Here is a 24,553-nt window from a genome sequence, read left to right on the forward strand (position 1 = left end):
AAGAAAGGCCTATACTTAAACCATCAACTTTTGTGATCAACGTATCGTCTCAGTTATGCTCAATCCAGGTAAGGTGCCACCATCCTACTCAACTCATTTCTAACCCCAGACCACTCTGAAAAATTTCCCAGAGTTTTTTGGGTTAGTCTCTAAAGCCTGTTGATACACAAACATATATTCCCAGTGAATGAGAGAGAGGGAAAGAACAAGATTGAAGTCAACAGTCTGACTGAACACAAGCAGGAAAGGAAGCAGGCCTATTCTGGGTTGCCAAAGACTGGATTTTTCTATCATCCTTGTGATTGTTGCCACTTTTCTTAATGCCCCCATTCCATAGACATATCAGTGTGTATTAATTTACATTTATACATTTATAGTGCCTTCCTAGTTCTGGTATTTGTAGCATGAAGGTAGAAGTTGAGTGAGCCTAAAATCACTAACATCCTGAGTTAAAAACCCAACTTTATTATCATTTCCCACCCCCCACCCCCCCATCCCCCCAAAAAAAAGGAAATTTAAAGCAAGTCTTCTGGAAAAGGGTGGGTCAAGATGACTGTTTCTAAACATCTGCTAATTCAATAATACTGATAATAAAATCTTCGGTGGAAAACGGGCTGGTTTTAATTTCTGGTTTTATGAATCAAACTGGATGATACCCAGACCTCAGCGAATGACATATTTTTGTGTGTGTTAATATCTACAGTTTTCATTTTAATAGTGGAGGTGATAAAAATCTACAAAAAGCTTTAAGTAAAACTTGGTTCTCTCCTCCCTTCTTGGAAATTGTTCCATAAATAACTACGATTGGTTTTGGACCAGAGGCATGACCTTGACTGTGTACTCAGCAGATCACCTGTGCTTTTTCCCCAGCATCACTTGGGGAGCATCTGGTGTGTTCTCCACATGGGACAGCCACGTGGCTTGGACCTGACTTCAGGAGGGAGACTGCTCTCTCTCACTCTTCCCCAGTGGCTTGGAGCAAAAGCCAACATGGCTGGGAGGTGACTCCAGCGTGACGGGAGGTTTGCCACCCCAGTGCCCTCTGAAGACATGTAAGCAAGAGACAACACTGCCTCCTGAGCACCAAGCAACTACTGACGTTCCTTCAGCAAAGACTCCTGCCTCAAAGGTTGGTGATGCAAATGGGGTTTGGAGTGGTCTATAACTGGCTACAGCTAATCAAAGCAGATTGCTGGTAGCTTAAACAGACTCTGATGCTTTCTGAAAAATGTGTCCATCTGTCTGCAAAGAGATTCAAAGTATGCTAGCGAGGAGAGTTGGCTTGAAAAACACTGTTGTCTCTCTGAACATAATTATACTCTGATTTCTCTGTTTTCACATGTTGTAATACAGTGAACTTTAAGGAATTTCATGGAGACTGAGTTAGTAAAATCCCATCCATCAGACTGAAGGAGTGTGGGCACAGGCAGGATACCTTTCCATGTATGATGCCTCTGCTTGCCAAAATAGTTTTTGCTTCCAGTGGGAAAAAAACAGGTTTCCTTGTGGGACAAACAGCCTGTTTCAGTCACGACCTCTGGCCCAGAAACAGTCTTAATGGTTCTTCTGTGTGGTATTCATCATTTCTAAATAGCTGGCTTGCAATGTAACTAATTTCTTTCATAAAAGTTACTGTAATCTTGGTCCCTTCTGAACTAAAGCAGTTCCAGCCAAACTGAAACATGGGAAAACAGAGGAAAGCAAGATGGTGATAACACACACATTTCAAAGGGAAGGTCTGCAGGTGTAATTACCCTATTGATAACTATACTTTTCAGCCTGTTGCAATGCACTCAAAACCACAGGTGACAGGGTGAAGGGAAGTGAACTAAGTCTAGCCAGCAAGGGATCTTTTAAGGGCAATTCGAATGTGAGTTACGTTAAAGCAAGGTCTCTTAAAGGTGGGGAGTACACTCCTGATGTGCACAGGTCTGACCAAAGGATTTGAAGGTGGGAATGTGATGTAAGGCTTTTGTTTGCAAGGCTTTGATAGGAGCGTGAGTCAGACTGTTTTCTCTCCTCACCTGTCCTTAATTTAGGAAGGATGAAGGCCTGTGAGGACAGGCTTAGCTATAGACACCTGCCCCATGTTGAGGCCACTCAGCTCACCTCTTAACACTGGTGTTCTCTTTTCCCTCTTCTGGGCCAGTGAAGTTGGTGGTGATCTTGGCCACCTCCTGGTGGTCCAGACAGGGGATTTGAGTGGAGCTGACCTCTGCTCCATGCCCACTGTGCAACTCTTGTGGCACAAAAGCCTCTCAGAAGCTTTGCCAGATGCACTGAAGACTGAAATAGAGACTGAAAATGTTCTTTCGTCTCTTGCAGTCACCTACCCATACTAAGATGAGCAGCAATGACAGGGGAAAGTTTCCATTTGCTTCTGAGCATTGCACACCTCCTCTGGGTGTATTTGGGGCATGATGACCCTGACTCACTAACAGAAAAACTATTTTTAAAAATCACTTACAAAAACAGCAGATTCTTTTGCCACCATGTACTGCACTGGAAAAACAGTGTCAGCATGTCAGCAGTGAGGACTGGTTTTCAGCAGGCTTGAGAGTCCCTGCAAAGAAACCTCAACTTGCACTGGAAGCCAGGGTCTCAAGCATTGCTTCAACCTCTGGAACAGTAATTTGCTTGGGGCAGTCTCAGGCTAGGAAGAGATTTCTACAGAAAGCCTCTGATCACTGCAAATCTGAATGTTGGGGTGGCAAGCAGAGTGTGTGCTGGGGTTCCTCAGGACACCGATGTCTGATTGCTGTTGATGTCTGGACCAGAGAACAGCTCAACTGCCTTTCACTTGAAAAATCTAGAAATGTTTTCTTAAATGTTTTTAGAACTTTTCTGAAGTTCTTCAGAATGAATCACTGCTTGAGAACAGCTCAGTAAACATCATCCAGTTAAAATGTCTGAAGACAGTACAGCTTGAACTGAAACAGAGTTCTTAAAGGGAAGGTTTGCCAAAAGCAGTAACACAAACTCTGTCCTCTTACTTAATGCAATAAAACCCCCTGTCAGCCTGAGAAGAATCGTTTTCAGAAATTTCTAGCAATAGCTGTAATTTCCAAGTGTTCCCTTCACCCCAGGAAGCTTGTGCCCATTGATTGATAACTAATGCACATACTGCTCTTTAATAGGGCAAGGCACATGACTAGCTGAGGGCACAAGGACATGCCCTCTGGTTGGGAAAAGCCTGCGAGGGGGGTGTGATTCTCCCACATGCTTTTCTGGGAGCTCCTTGATGCAATCCAGGTCTAATGAGCACACCTGACAAAGTAAACAGCTATGAAAAAGAGCATTTCCTCAGCCTTTTTACCAGAGATACAACAGGAGCTGTGCCTAGGATCCTAGGGGAACATCTGACTGATTGGCTTACTGACAGCCTATTTTTGCTGGCTAAGTCCACAGGTAAGAGCAAAATGTTACTCCAGCTGTGTTTTGCTTCAGCTATAAGGTTTGGGAAATGTTCTGGTTTGCTTTAGACAACAAATTAGCAAATGTTTACAAACATTCACCCTGACCTCATCTTTTCTAGGAGACTTGCTTTAGAGCTCCAATTGTTAAGAAATATTAATAAAGTTAGGTTTAGATAACAGGTCTGGCTCATTTCTGGGGTAGCCTGGATCTTCATAACTGAGTCTGCTGCAGTTGGGCAGTGAACTTGGCCAAAACAACCAACATCTTCTATCAGCATTTCTTTGTATATGTCCTTTTTGGAAAGTGATTGAATTGCTCCATGCCTCTCTTATAGTAGTAAGCTGGGAACCAGCTGCACAGCTGTGTTGTTGGGTTACATTCATAAGTACTCATGAGGTATTTCCAAGTAGAAGTCAATACTGGGATGACTAGCTAGATTTTTGAGTCAGTATTTTCTTCTTTTTGGAACTGTACCAGTGCAGTCAGATGACTGTTAATCAGCTCACCATGATCTGGCTGGTGGGGGAGAACACACTGGGTATTGGGGTGCAGGAGCTGCCTGTTGGATCAGCAGAAGTTTGTGAGAACCTCCTGCTTGGGTTTGCACCACTGTAATGCAAAGTCTTTGCTTGCTAATCAGTGCGTGCTGCTTCTTCAGTGCAAGTGTGAAGGAACAGTGGTGTCTGGAAAAGGTAACGAGGTCAGACCCAACATGTGTGGTGTTCTGCTTTGAGGAATGGGTTGGCTCAGAAGCAGCAATGGGGAGAACAATCTCTGACAGATTGGAGCTTGCTGAGATATTTCATATTCACTGAACCTGATGAACTCCAGTGTTTAGGGAACTAACTGGCTGAGACATCAGCATAAGTGTTAGGAATTATTGCTGAGATATAATGGGAAATGAATGAGATTCCAAAATGTAGGGAAAGGATGCACATAATAACTGCCTTTGAAGAAAAGAGAGAGAAAGAGGTAAAAGGAACCTAATAGAAGTCATCCCAGTTCCTGGAAAAAGTAGAACAAACGATCTGTGCGTAAGAGTCTTGAAGATAACAAGGTGATAAGTTGCAGGCATACAGGACTGTCAAGAAGAAATCCTACCAGAACAGACTGCCCTTTTCCTTTTCTCTTTTTTTTTTCTTTTTTTTTTCCTCTGTACAGAGTAAGCAACCAGGGAAGAAAAAGGAGATGTCCTTTATTCCCACTACAGTAAGGCTATTCACACTCATTTGCATGATATTCACAAACCAGCTATATATACACACTCTGGGTAAAACTGGTGGAATATGGATGCACAGCCTCAAAGAGAAGCCTAATTGCAAGAAAGTCCTTAGGATTTTGCACCAGATAGCTGCAGGGGACCCTCCCAGGTTGGTCAGTCTTATTGTTAGTGGCTTTGTAAGTGCAACAGAGATGATGTTCATTGAGCCTGATGACAGTGTCATGCCAGGAGGAATGGGGAACGCATGGGGAACAGAATCAGAAGTCAAAGGGGTCTTCAGAAGCTGGGGGACCAAACAGGAAAGGAATTGATACGGACAGGCACAGCACAGAAATACATAATCCACTGAAGAAATACAAGTTAGAGAACAGCTCATAGGAGAGCAGGTAGGAAGGTTTTAGGTTTTAATGGTCTTAACAGGTCACAATATGAATGTACTTCTCTGTTCAGAGATCAGTGTTATCCTTGCACAGATGGACATGAGTGCAGTCTCTGAAAAAGCCTCTTCTCTCCATTTAGTACTGATGCAGCTCTGTCAGTAGTATTATGCTTGACTGTAGCAACCACATTTCCCTAAAGCTGTAGATTGGTTTTATGAGAGAGCTTAGAGAAGAAAAACAAAAATAATCAGAAGTCTAGAGAGGATTAATCTCTGCACATTTTTTCTTTTTTTTTTTTTGAGTTTGCTGAGAAAACTGCATGCTAACCTCTTCACTTGCTGCAAAAGAATGAAGACTTTTTTTCACTTGGTGGTAGATAGGACAAGAAATTTCCCTTACACCTTGTGCTGTGATGGAGGACATATAAGCTGGACATTAGAAAACCTTTCTCATAGTGAGTATAGTGAGCAGGGAGTACACTGCTTAGGGAGACTGGGGAGTTTTTAACTGAAGATACAAAATGCCTGTGTCTTCCAGGAACTGTGTCACAGTAATGCTGCTGTAGGTAGGGAAGTAAATAACAAGAGAGCACATCAGAGAGTGTAGACAGCATAGCTGCAAAAACCAGACGGTCCTTTGGGCCAAAAGATTCCTCTTCCAGTCTCAAGCTGCTGATAATCTGGCTTTGCAGTGGTCTGGGCTGCACCACTGCAGGTCTGTGCCAAACAAAGAGAAGAGGCAGGAGATGATGTTCTGTAATGAGAGAAGCTTTGCAGCTCTTTTGGAAATAAAGATAGCAGAGGTACCTGCATGCATTTATTGATGACTTCAGCCTTATTTTACTTTCCAAATAGTAACGACAGGTTGCATGTCTATCAGGGCAAGAGGATCCTCTCATCTGCTGCAATTTAAGTGCCTGGAAGCTCCTGTCTTTAGAAGAATGTCAGGTTCAGGTTTTGCATCCACAAGGAAAAGTGGAAGGATTTGCAGTCTTGACAGAACTGTCTTCCATCCTGTCCAGTCCTGTGTTTCCTTTCACAAACAGTTTTTTTTTTTGTTCACACACTACTCTGAAGGGAACATGGGCTTCTAGCAGAATCTGGATTCTACAAGAAGGCAGACTGACAAACATCTACTTACTGGCATCAGATACTGATGCTGTTGTAACTCTTGGTCATGTCTACTTTCCAGAAAGCAATCAATTCAGTGTGGTTAATTGAACTGAAATGATAAGCTGGCAAAAACTTTATGCTTGCTTAGAAATTGACTTAAGGCAGTTCAGAAGCTTCCCTGTCATTCTGTCCTTTGCACAGCCACTCAGCAGTGATTTCTCCAAAGCTCCTTGAAAAGTTTGCCTTATGAAGATTGGAATTTCCACACCAAGTTTGGAAAAACATGATTTAGTTGGATGAGGCACCAGGACATCGTACAGATGGTGTAATGGAGGTCAGCAGGACCATGTGTCTCACTGTAATTCAGACTGCTTTCTGAATGCCCTGATAGTTACAGCAGGACAGACCATGTTCCTAGAATCCAATTGCAGAGTTCTTGCAGAAGGGCAACATCACTGAAGCTGTTGCACAAGATGTGGAGAATGAGGGAGGGAGAACAGAAAGGCCTGTAGCTCTCACTGTCTGGCCACAAATAAAAGCAAAAAGGAAAAAGAAAGGTAGCCAGAACTGACAACATGTGAGGGGAATATTATCTTTTGGGAACTGCACCTGGATCAGGAAGAAGCCGAGTGCAGCTGAGCTTGATGGGTATGTGCATGTTACAGCCACAGCTCTCTGTTCAGTGAGAAAACAGTGATACAAGTTTTGTGGCCTCAGCCTCTGGCACAAAGCTACCCATAAATATGAGTAGTGTGTTCTTCTCAGGCCTGGCAGAGCAGAAAAGAATGTCAGGATGAGGACAACGATCCACCATCAGTGCAGCGAGGCTGCAGCAGAATGGGGCTGAGCTGCACTGAGCCGTGAGCAAAGCAAGGACACCCTTGGCAGCGTTACAGCTGTGTGGGAAAGGTTTTGTTATGAATTCAGTTTCCCACTGTACATAAACACTTAATTTCTCCTGCAAAAATATTTGCTGCTGGCATTTCTGACCCCTGGTTAGGAAAGACTATGGATGAACAGGTCCTGCTCAGGTCGCGCTACAGGAAACGTGATCCCAGTTTCAGCTTCTGCCTGAAATAACTACATGAGCTATGTAAACTGCTTGTTATTATAAATGAAAATACAGGAGGATTCTCACCCATGGTTATATCTAACTGCTTTCCCTACCAGACCAAAAAGGAAGATCACTGTGTCTATATTTAACACTAGATAAGGGCCAGTTAGTTGGCTCCTTTCCTCGCCTTTCGTTTTTCTCTTTTAAGGCAAATGGTGACAGATCCTTAGTATGCGTTACTTGCAAGTTGGAGGGGCAAAATCTTGCAGCAAGTGGAGTGACAGTGCAGCCAGAGAGAGGGAGAAAGGCTGAGACCTGGGTTTGTTGCATGGTTGCCTATGAAATTTTATCACTTTTTTTTATCACTGAGTGATATGCCTCAGTGATGCATTTTTAGTGTGAGCATGTCGTGACTTTGCAGAGCAAAGAAACACGTATATCCTTGCAGGCTGTCACTGTTCCCAAAGCGATTTCCTAGTGTTAGTGTCTCTTTACAAATAAAGGATAACCACGTTAGAAAACACAATTTTCTGTGATTAGAGCAATCAAATTATTTTATCAAGCTGGGATTTCTGAGATCCCCAGCTATTGGCTTCAAGGCCTGCACGCAGCTGAGGAGCTTCTGGCTGTGTCTGTGAGCCCTGACCTGGTCACATCATTCTCTGGCAGTGGACAGGGAGAAAACATTTGCATGTCTCCTTGCAAAGAACTCGCAGTACTGACCGGATCCAGCCTGAGAAGAAGCAATGGCCAAAAAGCAAAGAAACCAAACAAATAAAAATGCACGAGGGGCTAATATAAACAGCTTGTCAAGAGGGAAGTAGCTTAGAGTGCTCATGTACCAGTAAGAGCCATTACCTTCTTCCACTCTCTTCATCATGGCTTTCACCCGTAGTCAGTCACAAACCCACAGAAAAGTTGCTATGAGACCTGGACCTACAAGAATCCAGGTAGCTTTGAAAGAGATACCTAGATGTCTTTGAAGAAGGGAAGAGCCACTGATGTCTCTTATCTGGACTCCAATAAGGTCCTTGACACAGTCCCCCACAGCACCACTGCTTCCTGCTCCAGGTAACCCCATTAGTGGGATGCACTAATGGGATTGTGTGAGTATGCAGGCCTGCCTCTTACCGTAGTCATTCCCACAGAAAATGGGAAAAACACTATTCTCCTGTTCTTTGTGCAGACAGGGCACTGAGTGTGAAGGTGGAAAACACCCAGCGCTTGGGCACATCCTGCACTCCTGCCCCGGACTTACAGAAAACCCAACGTGCTGTTTAATTGGTTACAAAATTAACTCCTTCTCCCCAGCCCCCCGAAGTCTGTCTCGGGATAACAAGGTGCTTAATAACCACGATTCTCTGTCCCTTCTCTTCCTTGCCCAGCTCTGCTTTACGAAGGTTTCTGGAGGCTCTCCTACTGCCCTCTGCGGGCAGCCTCGAGGCGTGTGTCGGGAACAGAGCCTCTTACATGCCTCGGCTTCTCTCACGGCCGTATGCTGAGTCTGCTTATTAAAATAGGCACCTGGTAGCACCAGGCAAACGGTACACCTGCTTTGGCTTCCGACGTAATAAGGAGCCTAGAGAAGGCAGCTGCAAAAGTTTGCGTGGCAGAGATGGAAGAATTAGTGAAAAAAATAGGAAGGGTTGCCTTGGGGGACGCGGGTCCAGTATTCGTTTTGGTCGATGTGCTTTATTTCAGGGATTCTCTGTGATTTCAGGGTTTCGGTCAGAAGCTCTGCCCACTAACACAGCGGCAGTGCGCGGAGCCTCGGACAGCCCCGCACTGACGGCGGCAGCGGGCACCGCCGGGGCGCTGCGATCCCGCCGGGCCGGGTGGGGTTGGCGCTGCGGGGCTGCAGCACCCCCTGCAGGGCCCGGCCGCAGCACCCTGTGCCCCAGCACCACGGCCAGGTGCCGCGCGGGTTCTCTGCGCCGTTCTGCGCTCCGCGCTCCATCGTGCCCCATCGCGGACGGCGTGGCTCCTTCTGGGAGCTCCCCGCGATGTCCGCCGGGTTCCTCTTTGAAGCAAAACAGGCCGCTCCGTACAACCCCATAGCGGCCGAGCCGAGCCGTGCCTGGCACGGCCGGGCGGGGCCACAGGGGCGGGGCGGCGGGCGGGATTGGGAGAGCGGGCACCTCCCCGGGGCGGGGCGGATCTGGCACGGCACGGCTTGGCACGGCCCGACCCAGCGCAGCCCCTACCGGCTGGGTAGGGCCGGGCCGAGCCGAGCCGAGCCGAGCCAAGCCAAGCCAAGCAGAGGGAGGAAGGCGGGGGTCGTGGAAAAGGCTCCGTGCCGCTGCGCTCATCCCGGCGCGGCTCGGGAACACGGTGAGAGACTGGCACGGACTAAAGTTATCCCGGAATAAGGCTGCACGCATGTGCTGTCACCCCGGATGTGAACATGCCGGCCCGGCTCCCCACTAGCTCGCTCCGCCCGGCTGTAGCGGATGGGCCGAGCCGAGCCGTGCCGTGCCGAGCCGTGCCAGGCGCGGTGGCGGCGGCCGTACGTGGCCACCGAAGGGCCAGGACGGGCAGGAACCGTGAGAGAACGGGTGCGAGAGGCTCCTCCGGCCAACGGGCAGCCCCGAGGGGTCGGGCAGCGACCCCCGGCACGGCCCGGCACGGCCCCTCTCGGCCCGGGGCGCCGAGAGCCGGGGGGAGGGGCGAGCCCGCGGCCCCGGGAGGGATGGATTTTCGAGGGAAGAAGTACGAGCGCGGCAGCAACTGGTCGGACCCCGAGGTGGTGGAGCTGCTCCAGCTGTGGGCAGACGAGTCGGTGCAGCTGGAGCTGGAGAGCTGCCTGCGCAACCAGCACGTCTTCAACCGCATCGCCGAGGTGCTCCGTGAGAAGGGCATCCACCGCACCGGGGACCAGTGCCGCGAGAAGATCAAGAAGATGAAGCTGGAGTACCGGCGCATCAAGGACAACAGCAAGACCCCGCGGGGCGGCCGCACCTGGAAGTTCTACGACGTGATGGACCGAGTGCTCAACAACCGACCAGCACTGGCCTACGGGCCCATGGGCGGCGGTGTGATGGCCAGCCAGGTGCTGCCGGGCAGCATGGTGGATGGCTACCACCACCAGTTCGCTGCCCCTGTCCTGCCCTTCGGGCACTCCCAGCACCCCGAACTGATGGAGATCAAATGCGAGGAGGTGAATTCTGACGAGCACTGCCTGAGTCCAGAGCCCCCGGCAGCCATTTCTTACCAGCAGGGTTGCCCTGAAGAGCACGAGATAGAGAGAGCCTTCCTGGAAAGGGCCCAGAATGACTCTCCCATCTCCAGGGTGGAGATCCCCATTGAAACCAGTGTTTCACCTTCAGGTAGGGATAGACTTCTGCATTCCAGCATAGGGTTGCTGCCTTATTTCCCAGAAAGATAGGGTTTTGTTCTGGTGCACAGAAAGACATGGTTTTTTTGCACTGATCCTTGTTTTTCGTGCCCCAAAAAGCTTTAAAGTAGAAGGCTGGTAACAACATTAATTGTCTTTTGGCAGTTCCTGACACGTGTCTTGGCGCAGGTAAATAAAATCTAAAATTACTGCTCTAGGCTAAATACTGCATATGAATTCCAAAGGACTGGAGCATCTACTCTGAGCTGGGATAGGCATTTGTGCTAGATCTCTCTGTGTAATGCAGACAGTACATGTGTTATTAAAAAAAAAAAAAAAACAAAAGAAAAATTATAAGCTTTTTGGTATTGACTGAATGCGACATGGGCTGTCTGCAGTCCTCATGCTGAATTGTATCAGGAGAACCTCTTCTTCCATTGCAACCTGTAAACCTGCAAGTGAAACTTCTCTTATATTCTACTTGAATGTTTTCTGCATCTCATCTTTTAGGATAGTCAGCAACAGAGAATGCTTGGGAATAATCGTTGCTTGGCTTCCTAATCTGCTAATTAGCACTTGGAAAGAAGACACTTTGGGAAATCACTGGTAGAAACAGCTGATCTGTTTACAGGAGATGAGAGCTCTGTGCTGGGAGTACATTTGGCCGTTATTTGGGTGCACAGAAAGATAGACTGTAGAGATTGTGGTGATTTCCAACCAGTCTAGGATAGGTTGATGGAAGAGTACAGCCTTCTTGGGAAGAAGAGAAGTGATAGTCAGTCTGAGGCTCATTTTTGAGATCAGGAAGAACAGCTACGGTGATCTTAACCAAACTTTGTTTAAGGTCCCTTCCAACCCAAGTCATTCTCAGCTATGTCTTCCTCACTATGGTGAGTGCGTGGGTATCCAAGGGCAGGATCCTTGAATTAACCCCAATAGTGATCACTGGGGTTAATTCAGAAAGCAAGTGAGAGCCAGATCAGTGGCTTGCAGCACAGTGGTGAGCCTGCCATGTGAAGTCAAAGATGGCAAACAAAGTCACAAACTCCAAGATGTACTTGACTGATTTCACTGTTTTCCTAAAGATGCTGCTGTGGTGTGTTCTAGGTCAGGTAGTGGGAAGCAGCAAAGCACATCCACACCATTTAACTTGCCTCGTGTTTCATTTTTTCCCGCTTTCACACAACCACAGGTTTCAGTGAGCCCAGCATGGCCAACTCATCCCGGATGCAGAACGCAGTTCCTCGGCCCAGCTTCTCCGCCTTGCACCGCCTGCGGAAGAAGCGGAAAGGCCAGCGCGTGAAGGACCCACTCGACGACCTCCTGCTGAAGACTCTGACGTCACAGCGGGCCATGGAGGAGCGTTTCTTGCAGATGGAGGAGCGGCGGTTCCAGCGGGACCTGGACGTGGAGGAGCGGCGGATGCAGCTGGAGCAGCGGCGCTTTGAGCTGGAGCGGGAGCACGAGTTCCGCATGTTCAACGTTTTCGCCCAGATGCTCAGCATCCTGAAGCGGAGCCACGGCGGCGCATCCCCTTCCCCGGCAGTGCCTCGAGGCCTGGACTTCAGCCAAATGCTGTCGGAACTGACGGGCCGGGTGGGAGGAGGCGACCAGCAGGGGCCGAGGGCCGGAGGGCTGGCCGCGAGCCGGGGTGACATAAGTGGCTTTTGCCCTCCGGAGGGGTTCCGGCGCAGCCCGTATCTCTCCGCTCGCGGTAACGTCGCCAACATCTTCCGGGGCTCTGACGACGAGGGGTACAAAGCGTACCACGCTGACAAGTATGATGAAGACACGAACCCCAACGTGAGTGAGTCTCTTAACTACCGCTCGCCACTTTTTCTGCCCGTTGCAGCTCCGCTGCTCGGTACGCAGCTCCTCGCACACCCCCTGGCGGCACAGAGGCTGAATGTTAATGTTCGGTACTGAATGAGTAACGAATATACAGTGAATGGAAATCGTGATTTATCTGGGGATTACTTTTAAACAGATCCAGCATTCCATTCTGAACAACTTGAAAATGTCAAGATGTTTTATTCTGACCCCTAACTGCAGTCATGGTGTGTGTGGGGGAGGAGGTGCAAACCAGATTAAGATCCAAAAGCACAGTAATTATTTGATAAGAGATGTGTTATGAGGCACAAACTGCTAGCTCTTCTACTGACTTCTACTAACGATGTGAAAAGCAGATAAACACCTAAATTTGGACTCGACTTTTAGTAGAGCCATTCATGTTCGATTGTTTAATCTTCATTTTATGTACATTTTTAATTTGTTTATCCAGCTTCTTCCAGTGTTGAGCATGTGCTGGTTTACTGGAGTTCTTCAGCACCCAATGCCATATTAAATAAGCAGAGCCAGACCCTGGCCCTGCAATCGCAGAATTGCTTCTCCAGAGGGGAAAACTTAATGTTTTAACCACTCTTCATGACTGTGTGCTATGTGACATTTGAAAGAGTGAGTGGAGTGGAACAGGACTGATAAACAACTAAATTTAGGTGAAGAAATGTTTCAAAAACATTTCTTTAAACCACTGCAGAAGCATAAACCTCAGTTTTCTCAGAACTGTTTCACATGTATTTGCAGTTAGATGCACACTGATGAGTGAATTCAAGAATAAGTTAAACATTCTGTAAAGAAGAATGAACTGTTAGTACTTACCCATTTGTAGAAAGCTTATTGCCTGAGAGCTGGAGTGTCTAAGATAAGTCTGTGAGCACACACCTGCATATAAACCTCTCTAATTATATACTATTTCATGAACTGTGCTGTGACTTTTCCTTGGTAGGCTTTCTGGGGGCAATTCAGTGGAATGATAGCTAAGATGGTGTACATACACGTTGATTTTGTGTGTGTGCGTCCATAAATGACACGCTGTTTCTTTTTCTAGGGTATAATTAATTTTGGCACCAGTGAGAATAAGCTCTGCTTTGACCTGATGTCCAAACGGGTAAGTCCTGTTCCTAAGAGGAATACCAAATACAGTATGTGGTTTCTCCTTGATGTCTTTCCTAGGGTTATTGCTGCTATTGAGATTTCTCTGATAAAATTTTTCCTCATGAATTTCTTACTATTGAAAGCCACTTCTGAATCCAGCTATTTGTACACTTATTGATGTTGTTTTCCCAGGAGAACAGAAAACAGGGAGTTTTCTGTTCCCTTTCATTGCGTTTCCCTGGAGGGGTGTACTTGGCTCATTGAGATATTTAAGACAGTACTTAAATGAAGATAGGGTGCATTTCATTTTCTCCAACTGACAGTATTTTATTTAATACGGAGATAACTATTTCAGACTCTGCTTAATTTCAAGAATCTTCACAGCTTGGGGCAGAGGACGTTGATTCTGTCCATTGTGAAGGTACACAGTTTGAGCACCCAGTTTGCAACTCAGCTAAAGTTTGAGAGGATGGCAGCAGCAGATGTGATATCTCATGATATCTCTTGAAATTGTACTGTGGAGCTGCTACTTGGACGCTTTGTTCAGTTCCATGAAATAAATGGCATAACTCATTAAGAAAAAAGGCAAAAGACAACAGCAGAGCTGTGCCTTCCCGGGCTGTTTCTTGATTTTTCATTAAGATTATTGCTCAGATTCAGCCCCCTAGATGAGAAGGCTGCCATTTTCCTTGCTGCAGCTGCCTGAGGGGGGGAAGGTAGCCGAGTGTCTGACAGTTGGTCTCTGCAGCTTGAAACTCACTGTTACTCCCATTCCACCAATTCCCACCCTCAAAATGTTCCTTTTATTCCTTCCCCCCACACCACTGACTTGGGGATGCTACCCCACCGCTCGGCCTTCCAGCTAAAGGAACAGGTAAGGCAGAGCTGCTGCCTGGTGGCTGTGCTCTTAGAAGGTGCCCTATGGGCTGTGTAGGTTGTGCCTTCCTTCCTTCCTTCACCATCCTTTCCCTAAACTAACACAGTGTCTGCAGCAAGTAGTGCAGAGGGAGACAGTAGCAAGTCTTGTCTTCATTAGCCTTGTTGTGGAAATGAGCTGTAGCGTGATGAGCTGTCATGCACGTGGCAAGAAGTTACTGCTTCCAGTTTCTTCATCACAGCCCAGAGTTACAGAAAGGGTTCACTGAGTGCAGCATCAGCTGAGATTGTAAGAAGAAATAACTTGTTGCTCTTGGGGACAGTAAGTACTCAGTTTCCACAGAGTAAAGTAATGTATTTGATTTCTGCCTTCAACTTTTGGCCCTTAAATTGGCTAACAGTCTGTGGTATGAGATCTCAGATAATCTTCATTTTGATCCCATCTGGCCCTTAGTCCTTAGACAATTATCCTTAAGGGTTCTCCTCTTCATTACTGCACGGACATTTTTGGCCAAGTCTGCTGATAGTTTTGTGTTGCATTATCTAGATAAGTTTAGGAGGGAGGTCTAAGGAGAAGTAGTTCTGTGTTACACAGGTATCAAGAACATCTGCAGGTGAATGAAAGAACTTTAATCTCATATGTCAGGTTGCAGTTCCGCATGGGATGGGATGAGGACAGTGTCTTTGAATACTAGAGCTTAGCACAAGTTATTAGAATGCTGTGGATTTGTTATTATGTGGTAGACTGCATGTTAAATATCCCTCCCCTTTTGCACCATCACTTACTTGTCATGTCCTTTTAGTATTAACTCACAGACTTGGTAGTTATCAAATATTTGCAAGGTACATTGTACATAACATTTGTCTGTTCCCTTTTTGTTCACATAAAATGTCCTCTTCTCTATTCCCTGATCATGACTGCGCTTTCTCTTGCAACGTCATAGAACTGGATTATGTGAAACCCTGAAAATTACAATCCTGAAAATGTTTAGATAAAAGCAATGTGCATACTTTATCTAAACATAAATATAAAAAGGGGCTGTGGAGCTTTCACACAGTTTGGGTGATTCTGACTTTAAGAACAAAATGAACTATTTGGCATCCTTTTTGTAGATCTCTGTGCAGTGAAGTTCTGGCTACAATAATTTGGCAGAAGCCCCCACTTCCTATAAGCTGAAGTTATCACTGGTCAGCTTGCTGTTCTTTGCCCCTCTGAGCTGCTTTAATTCTGATGGCCAGTGGTTTTCTCAATCCAGTTTTAAGGCTTTGAAGTGTTGTGTGTGCATGTCCATGCAGAAGTGTGCCTGCCCCTGGGTTCTGTCTCTCTTTGTTTCCAAAACTGGTGACTGAGCTTTTAATGTGTCTTCCTGTTGCTCACAGCTGACACAGACCGATATGAACCTCATGGAGCCGCTGCTGCTTCAGTATCCTGACTGGAAGGGACACATGTTGTAAGTCCTCTCATTTCTGTAATGCTTCTCTGTTTGAGCACTTGCCTGAAAACAGAATGGATGAGTATGAACTGCTTCTCTTACATAGTAGTTAAAACTTCTTCCAGGTCATAGAATCATATTTTTATTTTCAAAACAGTAACAGTCATCCAACTTAAAATCCTTTGAAAATCCAGTTTAAAATCATTTTATGTAAGAGAAGATGCTAATTTTCTATACATTAATAGATGAGCTAACTCAGGAAAGTTCCTTGAAGCCCTGTTAACATCGAGGACTTTAATCCTTCGGTTCTCTTTAATGCTCTTCAGAAATGTCTGTGCAGCCATAGCCATTGTCCGTGACACCTTTGCCATGTGTAGCAGTCACATCTGTGACATGGGCTGTCTGCATCAGACTTTAATGTGCCCTGGCTTTATTTTCCTGAGATGTGGACCTGGGGAAGCCCAGCCTCTTGGAGAATAAGCTGAATCAATATTTGCTTTTGTGTCTTTCTCAGTTTACGGGAGGAAGTGGCTCGATTTTTGACCTATTACTGCAAGGCCCCTGCACCTCTTAAGGCAGAAAATGTGGGTAACCCACTTTCCGTTGGTGTATATTCTAATGTATTGCCATTTGTTATCAAACAATTTCATTTTATTTTTTAAACAAATGATTTTGTAGAATGAAGCCTTTTATCATGTAAATGAGATTGGATCATAGCCATTTTAGTTGCTTTTGATGCACACATCAGCCAAAACATTTCAGTTCTACTGCGTATTTGCCTTATTCTGTACTTCTATGTGCCAGCTCCTCATTCCATTGCTCCCAGTGAGGCTTTGTGTTTTTATCTCCCCGTTCAGCTCTGGGACCTTCTGCGCTCATGTCCCTCAGCCTTGACAAAGAGTGCCCATTGTTTCTGATGACTTTACTTTCATACTATTCTGCTGTTGCATCTCAGGGCAAAATCTGTCATTGAGCCAATGGTAGTTTCACCTGGCAAGAACAGATATTTTCAGAACTTGTGATGGTGTTATAAGGAAGGTGTCAACACCTGAGTCTTTGCAGGACTTTCTGATTTGGGAGGGGTGCAGGCTGGGCTTTGTGCATGCATGAGTCCTGCTTTAGCTGGGTGCTAGAGGCAGCAGGATCCAGTACTATTGCTGCTCTTCTGACTGCAGTAACTCAGCAGAAACTGTTGTCTCACATAAACTGAAGTCATCACTGATCAGTTTGCTGGCAGCAGATTCTACCTGACGCTTGGATTGAAACTCCTGGGGCCTCTGTGCATCAGTCTTCTAGAAACAGGAGACAGACTTGCTTCTCTGCTTCTGTTTATGCTATTGCACAAATTCGGTGGGAGGTAGGAGCTGCTATTATCACAAAGAGAAGATAACACATAATAAAAAGGCAACGGGACAAAGTATCATGAAACAGAGTCCAGGATTAATGTTGTTTCTGATAGAAGTGAGATGTCAGCAGGAAAGTTCTGGGAACATCCATGCTTGAGTATTAGGGAGAAAATATATTTTGTTGGTTTTGTCAGAAATGTTGCGGTGGTGTTTCTATGGACATACTTATCACTAGCCTCTCCCTTTCTTCTCTAGGTGATCGTTCTGAACGGTTGTGGCTCTTTGTTTTCTGCATTAGCTACAGTCCTGTGTGATCCAGGGGGTAAGTGGTTTGCTGGAAAATATCTTTAATGTTTTTTTTTGTTATTTTTGCTTGGAAATTAATGTGTTACTTAGTTTAAATACTGTTTTGTGGAGGTGAAGTAGTGTGGAATTAGCACTGATCTACTGAAATGTGGACTACGCTTATGGTTACTTGGAATACTGAGGGTGGGTGTACAGTGTCCCAGTTTTTGCAGAAGATTGTAGAATTGATATAGAAAGAAATTGGAGAAAAGAATAGTAACATTAAAATATTTGCAAAATGCATAACTGTAAAAAAGCTTTTCATGCTCAACTGAAGTCCGTTAGAGGAGAAGGAAGGACAGCAATCTGTTGCTAACAAGTTTTGTTGTCTTGGTTCCAGAAGCTGTTCTGATTGCTACTCCTTTTTATGGTAGCATCACCCAGAGCGTCTTCCTGTATGGCAACGTCAAGCTGGTGTATGCCTATTTAGACAGCAAGGTAAGAGTTGAGGAATGGGAATAGCGACCTCCGCAGTTAAAAAAACAATTGGCACAGGAAAGTGCCAAGCTCTGGGGACTCAAAACAAGGCCAGGCAGCAGCCTGTGGTTTCATTTATGGTTGGGGAACCGGACACATTGTTTTCAAGAAACTTGTTGAAGGCCATACATCTAGTTTCCAGTCTTGTCCTTTTCTTGTGTCTTGTCCCTATAAATATCTAATAATGACTCCTGGTGGGGAAAAATGACCATTTTGGTGTCAGACATATGTATTGTCCTATAGGAGATGGTCTGTCCCAGAGGTGTAAGAACGCATGGCTATCTGACATTGCTTTAGACATTAAGGATACCCAGAGAATTCTCTGAATGTGACCAGTCTATGGTGAAAATTTCTTTGATTTTATGTATTTATTCTCTCTGTAGTATAAAAGGATAAAGGGATGGATGCCAGTCATTATTGTTGGGTTTTTATTTTGTTTTGTGTGAAATGACTCGAGACAGATTGTTGAAATAATTTGGCCTTTTTAATTTTATCTTTGTGGTGTGTTTCAGATTACTGGAACAAGCACTCGGCCGTTCCAGCTTACTGTGGAAAAACTGGAAAAGGCCTTGCAGGATGCCCAGGCAGAGGTGAGCATAGATGAGCTTCACCTTACTGGTCAAGGCTACAGTATGTTTGAGATGGCTGGTCTCAGATGTGACCTGAAGAGCAAAACATTTTCAAAACCTAGCACCTGGCTTTCTCACAGTCCTTATAGACCTGAAGTCAGGCTGCTTGCAAATCCTGCCTGCTGTTGTGGAAGAATATTCAGCAGCACTTCCTGGAGGAATCCCACTGTATCATGCACACCTGGGCATGCACTAAAATGTAGGGTCTTTGCAGGGTTTTTCCTTCAGGAGTGCCAGCTGGGTTACCCAAAATGGACTTTTCTACTCAGCAGTGCAGATTTATCCACTAAGAACAGCACGAATTGCAGGAGGTAGTGAGGGGCAAATCTAGAAGGTAAATACAGATGTGTGCTACATGGCTGAATATTTAGTCTGTAAGTTTTGAGATTATCCTAAACTCAGTGTATGTTCAGCTTCATCTTTAGATCATTAGTGACGCCAGCCACTTGTGCTCTATCTATGAGCAATTCCTATCCATGTACCTCAAATTGCTATTTTTCTTGCCTTATTAATGGGCAATCTTCAGTAATCTGCTACTTAACAATGCTGATACAGATCAGAGAGAATTCTCTTCTGTGCTGAGAATATGAGAAGGCACATTCTCATATGATTGCAGACTCACCATTTTCAAACTCACAGATTCATTCTATAATATTTTCCTCAGTTTATTTTGTAAGCGCCATCATTATAAAAATGTCATTTGTGCCTTCAACTTTTTCATACAAATCTCACTTTTGAGGTGAAATGTCATAGTAGAGGCTGAAGGGGAGTCTTGTGATATGCTCACTGCGCCTTGGAGAGACTGAAAGTTTATCCCATGGTGAACGCTCTCTTCCTGTCCTGTTGTTCTGCAGGGTGTAACTGTAAGGGCCTTAATTCTTCTGAATCCCCAGAATCCCCTTGGGGATGTCTACTCCTTGTCAGAGCTACGGGATTACCTGGAATTTGCTAAAAGGTATGCCAGTTTGGAAGGCTGAGATACCAGAGGCAGAGATGGCTTTCAGAGCCTGGTGGTCGACTTGCTGTACCTTAATTTATCTGTGAATATCTTCTCAGTCAGGCAAAAAAAAACAAAACACCTGTTCTCCTCAAATAGAGAGGAGAGTGGGCTGGTGGGGAGAAGGGAGTGCAGACCATCCAGTCAGCTGGACGGACAAGGCGACTTGCATCAAGGAATACTAGCAGTTTTACTGACAGTCCTAGCAAATGCTGTGGTGCAATTTGGTAGGAAACTGACCTTCTTTCCTCACATTTTCTCTGTATGTGCAGAGAATAAGAAATAGTTGAATATGGCTGCCCATCTTCACCACTGGATGCTCTCTGCAATTTGGCCAATTCTGAATGGACAACAACACAATGTAGTTTAGAGGGGTTGTACATATAGGAGTTAATTTTCACAAGTACATTGGAAATGACTGAAATTTTGTCCCATTATACAGTTGCAGTGGGTGACAATTATCTGGATATATCTCCAATCAAGTTCAGTGTAATAGTTCAATATAATAGACCTTCTGAGTTGTGAAAAAATACTCTGTGTTGCAGAATTTGATGTATAAAGGTAGCCTTTGCAGGGTTCTGAATTTCTCTTCGCTTCTCAGCCAGAGAATTCTTTTCTAACTTCCATTTTGTCCTTTTGCAGACACGAATTGCATGTGATAGTAGATGAGATCTACATGCTGTCAGTTTTTGATGAATCAGCCACGTTTCACAGTGTCCTGGGCATGGACAGGTAAAACCAGCTCCTACTTCCCTGGCCATCTTCCAGTGACAATTCAACATGATGCCTTGCTGAGAACTTGTGACTGGAAGTTAAGTCATGAGCTAGCGAATTCTGAATCTGCCTTATATCGTGGGCTTCTTTTTGTGTTTTTTATTTTCATAATTTCTGAATGGCAAATGCGTTTTTTTCAAGTGCAGGGAAAATTCTAGCAAGAAAAAGGTGGGTTAATTTTCTGTTATGGTACGTTTTGGTTTGTTGTTTTGTTTTTTTTTTAGTGTGTGCTTTCATATTCACTTGTGACAGTCCCCAAAAAACTGGAAATGGATGTTTCATTCCTTGAAAGTGAGGCTTTTTCTTTCCTACCCCAGTATTGCTATGTCTTTCTCTTATTTCTGTTGATGACTGTAAAGACCTTCTGTTGCTGTTTACATTCTGTTTTCGTACAGTAGTGACTGATCACAGTGTTATTAGAGGTTTGAGAATGGGTTTTATTAGGTATTAATGATGATTCTTGTGTGTCCCTTCCAACTCGGGATATTCTGTGACTATGAATATCCTTCTTCAAGGTATTATTGTTTGAAAGAAAGAAAATTACTTCAAAATCTTAGAAAATGTATCAATTTTTAGTATTACATTTGCAAACTGTATGTGCAGGAAATCTGTGCAAAAAATACGCACTTAACGTGAGTATTTGAAGTACTTACATCTGAAATACTTAAAAATGGTGTCTAAAATTAGTTCCTGGGAGTTCCTTACTTCTGAGGGCAGGTTGGATTTGGATTTTCCCTGCTTGATTGATGATCTGTGCTCCACTGCCGCTGTGTAATGCTGCCTCTCTATTTTTGCAATGCTGCACTGGTGATCCAAAACTTCAGCACCCATGACACTAATTGCCCATCTGCATCCTTCTACATACAGATTGCCTGATCCACAGAGGACTCACGTGATGTGGGGAATAAGTAAGGTGAGTGCCAGTTGCTGCTGTGCTTTGGCTTCCTCACTGCTGTCCTCAGGCTCCTTGGGTTATAAGGAAGAAAATAGTGTTAGTAGGAACCCATTCCTACTTGAACTTCCTGTTCAGTACAGTAGTCTCTATGTGTCTTCCGCAGGATTTTGCTGTCTCTGGGATTCGTTTTGGTACTTTGTATACAGAGAACCAAGATGTTGCTAATGCAGTGGCTTCTTTGTGTTATTTCCATGGGGTCTGTGGACCAGTCCAGCACAAAGTTGCACAGCTACTTAGGGACAGAGGTGAGTTGGTAGCTAATGTAGGATCCTCATGCCGTCCTGTTATCTCAGTACTTCAGGAGATTCAGTCCCTTTACTTTCCCAATGCTCTCTTATTTGTGTGCTCAGCAGCCATCCATTATCCTGAAGCTGCCTCTGTAAGCTGTGGCTGGCAGTTCAACAACAGAGGAACTCTCAGCAGAGTTCTTCATCAGCGGATATGGAAGAGCAGCTCTGAAGAAGTGTGATAGCTATATGTGTGAAAGCAGCAGATGTTGTACAGAGCGGGGAACTCAACCTTCTATGAAGAGGAAAATGGGAGGGGACTTTCTAGCTTTGTCGTGGTCTTGGGGTGCTAGCGCTCCAGCCATGAGCTCAGCAGAGTGGTAAAGAAGATACGTACATGCATGAAACTGCTACAGAGTTCTTGTCTCCATTTCTGCTTTTTGAGCAAACAAAAAAGGAGTTGCAAAAGGTTGAAATGTAAAAAGGCCCTGTGACTGTTTCAGAAACCTTAGTCAATTTGTGATTGTTATCCTTAGTCACTTTGTGATTAATTTTTTTTTAATCTCCTGGCTAGAATGGATCAACCAGGTATACCTGAGAGCCAACCATGCCCGCCTGAAAGCTGCCCATACGTATGTGACAGATGAGCTGAAGACACTTGGGGTTCCTTTCCTCAACCGTAATGCAGGCTTCTTTGTCTGGATTGATTTCCGAAAGGTTGGTACTGTTAGGAAAGGAGGCTTCTCCTGGGTTGAGGGCAGCCTCATGGTGCAGCTTTGTCCAGGGGAAAGTTCAATATTGTGATAAGCTTTTTGTTAAAGCCCCATCTGTTGTCTGATGAGCAGAAGGACGGGCGGCCTGGTATTTCTCTGCATGCTTTTCCTTTTCTTCTGCCTGTACATTTCCCTCCTTGCAGGAATCTTACTGCTCTCAAGCCACTCTCCTTTCCATTTCTTTCTTTTTATCACAACTGCTGTATTTCAGAGGTAAAAGGTGTCTCCCCTAGACTTCGCAGACCTCATGGGAATCACAGATTGATGAGGGTCTCTGTGAATTAGCCTATAGGTGACTAACCTCTGGCCCTTCTGGTGACTCTCCTAGTACCTTAGGACAGGAACATTTGAGGAGGAGATGCTGCTCTGGAGGCGTTTTCTTGATAACAAGGTCCTCCTGTCGTGTGGCAAAGCCTTTGAGTGCAGTGAACCTGGATGGTTCCGCATCATCTTTGCTGACAAGACCCACCGGCTACAGCTGGGTGAGTGATGCTTTCTTTTGTTTTTCCTTCCACTAGAGAATCTGCAGCACCATTTCCTCCTCTCCTTAGTCCTAAACTACCCTATAATTATTATCCTCTTGTCTTTCCACTTTTTCTCCCTTCGATTCTCCCAATTTTTCTGGATCTGATAGAAATTTGGAGACCCTTGTATCTTAGACTTACCCACTAATGTTTCCCTTCCTTTTACCATTGCAGGTATGCAGCGGATCCGCAAGGTTTTGGAAGAACGAGAGCAGGAGATAATGTCTGAGGAAAAGGAGCAGCCTTGTCAGTCAGATCAGGATGGCAAAGCAGATAGCACAGATGAAGTCATTTTCGTATCCCGCCACCAGGAATCTTCCTGTGCTGGTAGTTCCAATCTCAGTGACCTTATTGGCCTCCTGCAGCAGCAGATGCGTTCATCTGATTGGCTACAGAAAAATACAGCAGAACAGCTTGCATAGAAAAAGCCAGAGATGTACAGCATGTTCAACAAACTCATGGGAAAGCAGTAGGGGCCAGTGTACCTTTAGGCATGTTCTTGAGCACTAATGGCCCTGGGCCCCTAACAGCAGCTCAGCATTGACTTCCAGCAAATAATATATTTTCTGTATAGCAAGAAAATCACTTTGTAAAACCCCTCCTCTACCCCACTTGATGTCTCTGATTTGTATTATATAGGTGATTTCCTTGGATTGGGGTGAGGGTAGGGAATGATGGGGGTTTTGTTCACCTGCTGCCCCTCATCCTGCTGCATCATTGTATTTTGTATTTCATTTCTAATGAATATGCTCTTAACTCTCTTATAAGGTCCTGTGGTGTTGTGGTGTCGTTTTTTTTACACTTCTCTTTTCACTCTTTCTGGGAAAGTGGAGGTTTGAGACTGAGATTAAAATGCGTAAGGTTTCCATTTTCCTTACTGACATTCAGAAATAATTATTTCAGTGCCAGAGTATGGTTGCTTTCACAAAGAGATGTTTTTGGGAGATAAAATGTCATTTCTAAGGCAGCCTCAGCTATGGGTAAATAAGCTTGTGTACCTGGCCATCTCTGTGGATGAGGCTCTTAGAGCACGATCATTTAGTTTGAATTCTGTAAAGCTTTTTCATTTTGAGTTGGTTTCCATTCTATTCTCAGGTCAGACAGTCTCTAACCCCCTTGGCTGGTAAAATGCCTGTTTTTGTTCTTGTCCTTCACTTTGTATAAATAAAAAGAGCCCATTGGCTTCTTAGCCCACTATGTCCACAAAAGAACTAAGAGTGGAGAGATGATGGAAAGACAATATTCTCTCTGCAGCCTCTCAACTCCTGAGATCATCCCTTCTGGTTACCAGTGAGATTATTCACAGGACACTATTGAGAATGTTCCTTATACCTCTGTGTTAGATGTGCCTACTTGATGCCCACAGGCTTTCAAGGTGGCATCTCCCGCTGTTACCTGAACTACTAAGTCTATCATTTGGCAAAGTAGCCTTCTTGACTAAACTGTATTCTCTGGTCTCCTGTCCTTCCTCTGTTTTCCATTTTGAAGGACACTGTATGATGATGACAAAGAACTTTTGTTGGAAAGCTTCTTTCTCAGATGCAGAAATGTTTAGTTTCTTGAATGTTACTTTTATTGATATCTTAAAGGAAGTTTTTTTTCTGCATACTTATTAATTTAGAGTTAAAGGAAATGGTCCATAAAAGGTGAATGGAAGCGCATGACTCCTCCTGTGACTTGGCAGTACCAAGTTATATCTTGGTAGCATTATGGAGTCTGAATATAATGAGTTAGAGAGGTGAAA

General features: G+C 45.0%; 1 protein-coding gene across 2 annotated transcripts; it reads left to right on the top strand.

The window, feature by feature from the left end:
• The first annotated feature begins 1,070 nt into the window (after nucleotides 1–1,070).
• LOC128085363 (1-aminocyclopropane-1-carboxylate synthase-like protein 1) lies at nucleotides 1,071–23,578 on the top strand. 2 transcript variants are annotated; one of them, XM_052692565.1, is made up of 15 exons: nucleotides 1,071–1,129; nucleotides 11,712–12,322; nucleotides 13,407–13,466; nucleotides 15,710–15,780; nucleotides 16,277–16,346; nucleotides 17,364–17,430; nucleotides 17,794–17,891; nucleotides 18,443–18,520; nucleotides 19,414–19,514; nucleotides 20,199–20,288; nucleotides 21,198–21,243; nucleotides 21,389–21,530; nucleotides 22,087–22,229; nucleotides 22,614–22,767; nucleotides 22,984–23,578. In XM_052692565.1, the coding sequence occupies exons 2-15, from the start codon at nucleotides 11,729–11,731 to the stop codon at nucleotides 23,229–23,231; spliced, it is 1,962 nt and encodes a 653-aa protein (XP_052548525.1). In that variant the 5' UTR covers nucleotides 1,071–1,129; nucleotides 11,712–11,728; the 3' UTR covers nucleotides 23,232–23,578. The 2 variants fall into 2 exon arrangements, with proteins under 2 accessions (XP_052548525.1, XP_052548524.1); XM_052692564.1 differs by lacking the exon at nucleotides 1,071–1,129 and adding an exon at nucleotides 9,419–10,511.
• The last annotated feature ends 975 nt before the right edge of the window (nucleotides 23,579–24,553 follow it).

The sequence above is a fragment of the Tympanuchus pallidicinctus genome, unplaced genomic scaffold, assembly GCF_026119805.1.
Source record: "Tympanuchus pallidicinctus isolate F22 unplaced genomic scaffold, pur_lepc_1.0 scaffold3, whole genome shotgun sequence".
Classification (NCBI taxonomy): Eukaryota; Metazoa; Chordata; class Aves; order Galliformes; family Phasianidae; genus Tympanuchus; species Tympanuchus pallidicinctus.

What these genes read in the sequence shown, in the direction of transcription:
- LOC128085363 (XM_052692564.1), top strand. Translation starts at nt 9,590, where the DNA reads ATGCCGGCCCGGCTCCCCACTAGCTCGCTCCGCCCGGCTGTAGCGGAT. An exon ending in AACCAGTGTTTCACCTTCAG is followed by an intron (nt 10,512 to 11,711) that starts GTAGGGATAGAC and finishes ACACAACCACAG; the next exon opens with GTTTCAGTGAGCCCAGCATG. An exon ending in ATGCCTATTTAGACAGCAAG is followed by an intron (nt 17,892 to 18,442) that starts GTAAGAGTTGAG and finishes GGTGTGTTTCAG; the next exon opens with ATTACTGGAACAAGCACTCG.